The sequence below is a fragment of the Epinephelus moara genome, chromosome 23 (genome assembly GCF_006386435.1).
Source record: "Epinephelus moara isolate mb chromosome 23, YSFRI_EMoa_1.0, whole genome shotgun sequence".
NCBI lineage: Eukaryota > Metazoa > Chordata > Actinopteri > Perciformes > Serranidae > Epinephelus > Epinephelus moara.
Genome location: NC_065528.1, coordinates 29,313,666 through 29,323,293, shown reverse-complemented (window position 1 = coordinate 29,323,293; position 9,628 = coordinate 29,313,666). Strand labels below are relative to the sequence as shown.

The following is a 9,628-nucleotide window of genomic DNA, read 5'->3' as shown; positions in this document are numbered from 1 at the left end:
CGTTCACTTACGTTTTAACAGGTCTGACGCTACTATGCTCCCCGGCTGTATCTAGGCTAACAGCTAACATGCTAACTATTATTTTTATGTCAATAGTCACTTGAAACAAATTTAGGACGATAGGAGACAGGTTGAAATAAACCGAAATTTCCCTTTAAACTGTGTGGACCTTGAACTAATGACAAAGGAAGAATCTGGACCTGAACCACTGAACAAAATCACAACCAGTCTTGTTGTTTGTTGGTGTTGAACAGTGGTCAACAGCTAGGCAGGTGTCTTTTAATTCTGTACATATTCCACAAAGTCTGGAGATTACTGATGCCAAGATATCCTTTAGGAAAGTGCCGTTAAAAGGGACTTCTTGCCGGGGGTAGCGGTTAAAATCCAACTCATAGTAGCAACAGATCAGATTGACTTTATGGATGAGAGTAAGACAACTTACAAATGTTCTTATTCCAACCAACACCATTTTCAATATGCTTAGTGTACACAGCACCATTTTTTTGTCTTTTAAATATTCTTCCAAGAACCGTACAATGACAATTTTTGAATACACCTTCTATTACTAAAGCACAAGGTAAATAATTCAGAGGTGTTGGAGCCCGGTCAGAATGCATTCATACTGTAGTACCGCTGATAACAAAGTCTGCTCATGTACTACAACACTTTGGACACGTTGATGTGACATGAAACATACAAGTGTAAGTGTATTGGTGGTTTGCAGAAACATGCCGGGCTGATTTTACAGTAATAATGAATTGACCCCTGAGCTCAGTTACCATAAACCAACTCTTCTGTGCCTCTCTGAAATCTCATATTTCAATATCTTCCTATTAATAATGATGTACAGCTGACATGGCTGCATGTTTGATGATGCAAACTGAAGTATAAATCATGTAATGACGGCTGTTCTGTATTCCCTAAAGAGGCCTTTGCAAGATACTGTCAATTTCTGATTCTGACCAAAAAAGAAGAAGAACTTTGCTGCTTCGTTTCAAGGCTTTGCATCATGTTGTGTGTGTGTGTGTGTGTGTGTGTGTGTGTGTGTGTGTGTGTGTGTGTGTGTGTGTGTGTGTGTGTGTTGCTCAGTCAGCTGCAAGTGTGAGAGTGTGTATTACACCTGTGTCACAGCTACCTGTTTTATTTGTTCCCTTTTTGTTTGTTTTTGTCTCTCAGATAACATTTACCTAAGAAAAGGTAAGCAGCTCTAATGGTGCCTCTGACTAACTCGCCTGCACTTAGTGGCTAACATGAAATCAAACACTGTGTTAGGCCTCAGAGCTGCATGTACAGTGTGCTTCCTCCTCCTCCTCTTCCTCTTTTCACCTCTCCACAGGAAGTGACCTCACCACTCAGTTGCCTTGCCTCCTCTTGCATGTGACTCCCTTCTAGCTGTGTGTGTCTTAGCGGAGAGTGATAACACACACGTACACGCTGCTGTTTGTGCCAAGCTGTGCTCGTATGATAACTAGTGCAAAAGGCAGCTGCTCAGGCAGAAATGTGATGCTCTGATAAAGAGGCCTACGCTCATGTGCAACAAACAAACTGTGTCCTGTATCAGATAAACACGTCGCCAGTCTGTGAGTTAAATGAAGAGAGGTCAGAAGTTAAAGAGCCGCCGTGTGTAAAATATGTCGTTGGCAGGTAAAATCAGTGTGCGTTACAGAAGTGGCCACAGACATTTAACTCCTGATGTTATATCCAGTCTGTAGTTACACACAGCCTCTGAAAACATTAATGACTTTATGTCAGTCATTTATTAATGCATCAATTTTCTATTAATCAAAATTACATATAAAGACAACCCATATGTCGTCTTGGAAAATGAAAAGAAGAATAAGATGTGTTGGGCTTGTTTTCTCTTTCTTGTTTCATGTTTTGGTTTTTCCCTTTCTATAGATGAACATGGGTGGGTGGGTATGGTTATGGTTGAGAGGATGCAGGCTTTTGTTGGTATCTTCAGTTGTGTCTGACCGTGCAGATAAAAGTCTGCTGAATACATAGTCGTAATAGTGTCCATTATGGGGACACTGTTTGTAGGTAAAGATGCTGCATGCTCCTGGTAAATTAAATAATTTTTGAGCACCACAAAATGGTGTATTTAGAGTGTGTAGGTTCTTCTTCCACAAAATATATAAATCCAAGCACTTTCAATGACCCATGTCTATTCGGGTCTTTCTGCAAAAACTTTCAAGGCCTTATATTTTTCTCACATTTCCTCACACTCACAAATTTTCAGGGATTTCAAGGACCCGTGGGAACCGTGTGTACCTGTTTGATCGTGTGCTTTAAGGTCCAGTGTGTAGGATTCAGGGGATATATTGACTGGAATAGAATATAATACTCTTTGGTGTATAATCTCCTGAAAGTAAGAACTGTTGTGTTCTGACCTTAGAATGAGCCGTCCTTCTTCATAGGGAGCGGGTCTTTGTTTAGGAAGATCAACATGTTGCACCGCCACATTTCTACCATAGCCTAGAACAGACAAACACTCGGGACCACAGACAAACACTCGGGACCATTAGCGTTTTTGGATCGGCCACTATAGCAAGTAGTCCAGCTGCAAGGATCAGCACTGGAGTTACACTGATTTGTAATGTGAAACTGCTTTATTCATTGTTTCTAGCGGTTTAAATCACCTTGGGTCTCATTTATAAAAATTGTGTACACAGAAAAAGAGGCCTGAAAGAGGCGTACGCCACTTCCCATTGAAAAGTTGTCATCAAAAAAACAGACTTGATGGGAGAAACTTTGACCCATGCTGACTAACATTTGGAGACAGGAAATTGGTGACACAGATGGTGAGGTGGAAGCCTGATTGTTTTTGTCTTTTGTCCGTACGTACATTTGTTTGGTTTGGTCCGTTTGTTTTGGAGAAAAAGAGACCTCTGGGGATAATTCAGCTTCTGATACAAACCTCTTCAATGTCTGAATTTTATCAGAGAAAAAATGTGACCACTCAGTAACGTGTTGGATTAGCTGCCCGCAGCAACATGCCAAACTGCATTGGAAATACATGGATTTGTGATGTGAAACTGCGTTAAATGGTGTTTTTATAGTATAAATCAATGGGTCTGTTTGTTTTAGAGAGGAAGAGAATTCTATGGATAATTCTGCTCCTGGTACAAACCTCCTGAACAATGAACACTGAAGGAATTCTAACTGGGAGAAGTTTCAGCTGGATGCAATCTGCAATTCACTCCTAGAATCCCCATAAATCTCACACACTTCACCTTTAAAGGCAGATATTTAGGCAAACAAAACCAACCCTTCAAGTAAAGCTCAGGATATGAGGCAAAGCAGCAAATTCATCCCAGAACTCAGACTGGAACCAGTGACTATTTGGCCTCATTATTTTAAATGAATAACCAAATATCAAAAGTGACAGTAACATAACAAAATGCCATTGTTATAGAATGAAAAGCATCTACAGAACTGAGCAAAAAATAATTAAGAAAAACTAATTAAAACACGTCAATTAGAGAAAGGCTTTTACATGAAGCTGAGCTTTGAGACGAGATTTAAAAGGCAACTGTGATTTTTCCACCCTGAGATCTTCAGACAGTTTCACTATGACTCTGTACCACACGGGCGTCTAATTGGCTGCTCTACATAAAGCAGCAGCGGCGCAGTGAGAAACTCCCTCATGAGTCTCGCTTCCAAAATGTTTCTGACAAATCTGCCTCAATAACCATTTCACCATCATTTCTTTTTCCTCCCAGTTTGCAACAAGGTGCAAAACCTGAATACAGATAAGTGTTTCAATTGGACAAAACACATAACAAACACACCTAAATCCCTCGTCAAACCTCTTACTCACTCATGAAACTCTCTCTCACACACACACACACACACACACGCACACACAGTCTCCCTCTCAGCTCCTCCACTTTAAATGCTCCTCTGCTAACTGATGCGTTCAGCAAAGCTTTTGTGCTCATCAAATCAGCGCCCGTATTAATCAGCGTCTCCATTTGCACGAACAGCACATGAGTCTGCAGCGCTGCAAGCACTTCTGTTGCGTAATTTGCTCGTTTTTGGGAATTAAAAAGTCATTTGAAAGACGGTTTTACAGGGTAAACACTGTTGGTTTTTCCACCTCACCTGTAATGACTTCACGCACCTCCTGCATGCTGGAAAAATAGCTGAAAATGACTCTTAATTCATACGTGGTAACTCATGAATGAAGCTGTTTTTGTATATTTGTTAAAAAGATTTTAATCAGGAAGTAGCATGAAAATATAAAGTAAGCTTAAATGAATAATATACAACAGATGTTGTAAAATACGTCTTTACTCTACGAGCCTGTGGCCAAATATAATTCAACCTTCTATACATATTTATGGCACTCTGACTGTATATGAAGCCTCAGGGTCGGGCTCAGGGAGCTTGTTCAAACACAGTCTCATGTGCATGTGCACATATGTGTGCGTGTGTGTCTGCATGTGTGTCGGTTACATTCATCCATTCATGTAAAGAGCTTTTAAAAGCTACATCACAAGTTTGGTCATGTGGTAAAGTAGCTGCTCGCTGAACAGATCCCGACAGAGATCATTTTAGCTGCTCGCTGAACAGATCCCGACAGAGATCATTTGCATAATGAATTCACCACACTGCTTCCTGCCAGAGCCTGCTGGAGATGATGCTCTGAGATAGACCCGTCTTCTGCTCTGTGTCTGTGCGTGTGTGTGTGTGTGTGTGTGTGTGTGTGTGTGTGTGTGTGTGTGTGTGTGTGTGTGTGTGTGTGTGTGAGAGAGAGGTGTAGTGTGGTGTTTAAAGAGTTAGGCTGCATTCAGGATGACAAAAGCATTGTGGTGAGAAAAATAGAAAGGGCTGCTTTAGTTTGGGTGTGACCCCTGTGAAACATTTTACCGACTGATGCTAAATGTGTACTGGCGCCTCTGCCCCACAGTTGGTTTATATTTAAGTGCTGAATTTCACCTGATAGCATCACTACTACGCTATTTGGACAGCGCTGCACATTATCAGGCAGCGTTTTGCTTTAATTATACCTGCAAAGTCATTGTGATTTAAAGCCTCAAATGATTATTATTTCCTTGTCAATGAATGGGATGATTCTGTTCTTGATTTGGTTGATGAAATATCAGAAATTGCTCATTAGCAGCTTCGTAAAGGCTGAGATTGTAGCTTCAAACTGCCTGTTTTGCCCATTAACAGCCCAACTAATCAGTTTGCTTTCACATAAGAGGAAGAAGAGCAGCAAAGCCTCTCAAATTAGAAGCTGGAACAAAATAATATTTGGTGTTTTTGCTTAAACGATTATCCAGATAGTTGCAGTTTGAATAATAATAATTTGAATAATCAACTAATCATTAGGGCTGCACAGATTCTTGGCCGATACTGATCACTCAAATAAGGCTTGGCTCACATTTCACACAACTCCTCCCTGCTGTGACCTCCAGATTTGCATTACCTCCCTATGTTAGTGTTTGTATATGCAATATGTGCGTGTGTGTGTGTGTGTGTGTGTGTGTGTGTGTGTGTGTGTGTGTGTGTGTGTGTGTGTGTGGCTTCGTGTATTCATTCATTTTTCAGTAGTAGCAACTTGCATCAATGGAAGTAACATACCTAAAGGTACTTTTACTTAAGTACAGTAGTTAATTAAAATTTTGAGGCACCTGTACATTATATTATTAGTACTTCCATTTTGTGTTACGTTATACTTCTACTCAACTACACTTCAGAGGGAAACATACTACTTTTGCTCCACTATATTTATTTGACAACAGTGACTCTGCAGATTTCGATGAACAGAAATGCAAAATTAAATCAGTCATACCAACACGCAACAAAACTGATTGTTTTCTAGTGGCCCATCACTGCGTTTTCTAAGGCGTTTTAGCCACCACACATGGGTGTCTTTAAGTTACCCATGGTTGTTTATCCAGCAGCTTATTAGCCTCTAAATGCAGGTGTTTTTAAGTGACTTATGGTTGCTTCTCCAGCAGCTTTTCAGCCCCCCAAACGTAGGCGTTTTTTAGCAACCCATGGTTGGTTTTCGAACAGATTCTCAGCCCCCTTAAGTATGTTTTTTGAGGGACCTGTCACTGTCTTTTCAGTGGCTTTTTAGCCCCTAAACATGGGTGTATTTTAGCGACCTGGTGCTGTTGTTCCAGTGATGTTTTAGCCCCTAAACATGGGTATTTTCTTAGAGAACCATGGTTGTTTCTCCAGCGGCTTTATAACCCCCAAATATGGGTGTATTTTAGTGACCCATGGCTGGTTTTCCAACAGCTTTCTAGCTCCTGAACGTGGGTGTTTTTCTAGTGACCCATGGCTGTTTTTCCAGCAGCATTTTAGCTCCTTAATGTGGGTGTTTTTTTAGTGACTGATGGCTGTTTTTCCAGCGGATTTCTAGCACCCCAAACTTGCGTTTTTTAGCGATCCCTTGCTGTTGTTCAAGTGCGGTTTTAGCTCCTAAACATTTGTATTTTTTAGTGACCGAGGGCTGTTTTTCCAGCAGCTTTTTAGCCCCTAAAAGTGGGTGTTCTTTAGTGACCGAGGGCTGTTTTTTTAGCAGCTTTTTAGCCCCTAAAAGTGGGTGTTCTTTAGTGACCGAGGGCTGTTTTTCCAGCGGCTTTTTAGCCCCTAAAAGTGGGTGTTCTTTTTTTCCAGCGGCTTTTTAGCCCCTAAAAGTGGGTGTTCTTTAGTGACCGATGGCTGTTTTTCCAGCGGCTTTTTAGCCCCTAAAAGTGGGTGTTCTTTAGTGACCGATGGCTGTTTTTCCAGCAGCTTTTTAGCCCCTAAACATGTGGTTTTTAGCAATCCATTGCTGGTGTGGTGTTTTTAGTGACCCATGGCTGCTTTTCCAGCTGATTTTTAGTCCCCCAAATGTGGATGTTTTCAGGGACCCATGGCTGATTTTCCAGAGGATTTTCAGCCGCCAAAAGCAGGTGTTTCTCAGGGACATATCACTGTCTTTTCGGTGGCTTTTTAGCCCCTAAGCATGGGTGTTGTTTTGTGATCCATTGCTGTTTTTCCAGGAAAGATAAGGCACTGAAAAGCAATTGTTTTTAAACAAGACATGGCTGCATTTCCTGCAGAGATTGTGCCCCCAAAACCATTTTTTTAAAGCCAAAACATGATGTTTTCCTAACCATAACCAAGTGGATTTTGTGTCTAAACATAAGCACACAACCACAGCGCTGTTGAAACTTTTAGTTTCCCTACATAATAATGTGCAGGTTTTGTATCTGTGTTTTGCAGAAATGTACAATGCCAACATTTTTTCAGGAGCTTAGGTGATGAATATTGAGTCCTTTTTGTACTTCAAGTATATTTTCATAATAAAACCTTTGTATTTCTACTAAAGTAAGATTTGAATACGTGTCTTTTACTTATAACAGTATTTCTGCATTGCAGTATTGCAACTTAAGGAAAAAGTCTGAGTATTTCCTCCAGCACTGGTAACTTGAGTAGGTTTTTCATGAATAGAGTCACAGGGACAATCCCCATACAAGAACACACACACACACATCTTGTATGTGCTCTGTTCCCGTGGGTCTTGTTACCACTTACCACAAACACATAATGTAATTCATATTTACACAAATTGCTGTAATATCCCCTGCCCGGTCGTGAAGAGGGCTATAAAAATGTTAACAATATGGCGTCTGAAACTGTCCGGGTGTAATTCAGCCACACACAACTCTCTTGATAAAAACACAAATTGCGTGCTGACTGTGTGACATTTTACATTGCGCCCGCATGCTGCAGTCATTACGCTCACGGCCTGTTTGGAAAGGCCGTCAGTTAAAATGGAAGTAGGTAATTGTTTGAATCGACTTGGCTTTCTAGCCTTTGTGCAGTCAGGGCTGTTCATCTCCATGCCAGTGCATAATGACTGGATAAGACGGAGGGGGAATCAAGCGTAATTTGCTCCCATTAGCTCTGATTAGAATCGGTTGCACTGCTGTGATCGTAGCAAAAAAAGAAAAAAGAAACACTGAGACGATTTTTCTTCTTTAATTATAACATTGATTATTTAAAGTAAAGCTTTTAAATAAGCCCTGTGCAAAGAGCCGGGAGTGTTTACAGAGAAGAGGAGCTGACAGAATATGCAAATATCAGGTTTCATGCGCATATTTTCATATTTGTTTTTGTTTTTTTTTAATGCTCGATATTTGCATGCAGACTTCAGCCAGCTTTGGTGCAGCCTGGGAGGGAGGACGGAGGAGGAGGAGGAGGAGGAGGAGGAGGAGGAGGAGGAGGAGGAGGGTTAGCTCTGCGATAGTGCGCTGGGGGAAGAAGGGGGTGTTTTGAGGAGCTCCTCCCTCAAGGTTAATTATGCACTTATTGTTATGTGAAAGTCAGGTTCACCTCTACGTGTCTGCTGCCTTTGGGACGGAAATGAAGAAAAATAGATCATTATTTATATTTTAAAAAAGCACTACAGTATAATAAACTGCAAGCTGCGGGAGGGAGAAGGGGGAGCAGGGAGGAAAGAGATAGAGAAGGAGGGAGGGTGAAGGAGGTTGAAGTTTGCATGTTTTAGCTTCTGCTACTTCGCCTGAGCTCTAAATGGCTTCATGACTAATCTCAGCAGGATCTGTAAAAATAGTTTATCTATTTCTGCACACCCGAGATCAACACCGTGTATATACAGTGTGTGTGTGTGTGTGTGTGTGTGTGTGTGTGCGTGCTCTTACAAAGTCCAGCAGCAGCAGCGAGGGAAGAAAATAGTCTCACAGGAAAAAACACTATTATTAAACAGGCGTACAGAGAGCGACTGGGTTCACAGAGACGCTCACTGTTCACGCTACCTTCACAGGAAAACCAATAATATTTACTCAAATCTTTCATTTAAAAAGGGATTACAATAAGTATAATATGTGCGTTTAAAGCATTTTCCGAAACAACTGTGACCAAAACAAACAAAGAACTACACAATGTTTAAGTGAGTGGCTTTAAATTATTGAGCGAAGAGTGATTTAGCCTCATATTCTGGTATGTTAAAGGTTAGAAAACCTTAACTCTTGTGGGACATGTTGAGAGAGACAAAAGGTCTGATGGAATATCTTGATGTGTATGTGGATAGCCTTTTTTACTCGTCTTAAAAACTGCGACTTCTCACTGTGGTGATTACATCACTTGCACCAGTCTTCAAGTAAAAATTTGCAGGAACAAAGAACACAATAACATTAGTTAGGGGTCTACTGTGCAGGGTTTTCCTGTAAAACAGTGTAAAGACTCATAGAGAGTAATGCCTCTCAATCATTGCTTATGACCCATTAAAAGTATGTGGTGACATATGTATGTATCTGCCCTCTGCCTGTATTTCCTTACTGTGTTCTGGAGGTAATGACCAAGTAGTAGCAGCACTCATCCAAGAGGAACCTACAGACATTGTAGACACAGCGCTGCAAACCCCCTCCACAAATTTAGCGAGGCGAAACACCAAGCAGACAAAGCTCGAGAGAATCTCAAGTTGATTTTTGCTTTTGCTGGCGAGTGTGTTTACAAAGAGCAACTGACAATTCCTGTGTAGAATCTTATAATGACGAAAACTCTGTGTGTGTGTGTGTGTGTGTTCCACGTTTTTCTCCTCACTGACTTGGTCAATCCATGTGAAATTTGGCACAGTGGTAGAGGGTCATGGGAGGATGCC

At 41.1% G+C, this 9,628-nt stretch overlaps 1 protein-coding gene across 3 annotated transcripts in view; it reads left to right on the top strand.

Moving 5' to 3' along the window:
- sfmbt2 (Scm like with four mbt domains 2) overlaps positions 1–9,628 on the top strand; it is a 93,529-nt gene that overhangs the window by 41,818 nt on the left and 42,083 nt on the right. For 2 of the 3 annotated variants that reach the window (XM_050036288.1, XM_050036289.1), the window contains exon 5: positions 1,177–1,197. The exons of the other annotated variant lie outside the window; for it this stretch is intronic. In XM_050036288.1, coding sequence (XP_049892245.1) covers positions 1,177–1,197 — 21 coding nt within the window. The remainder of the gene's footprint in view (positions 1–1,176; positions 1,198–9,628) is intronic. 3 annotated transcript variants of the gene reach the window in all.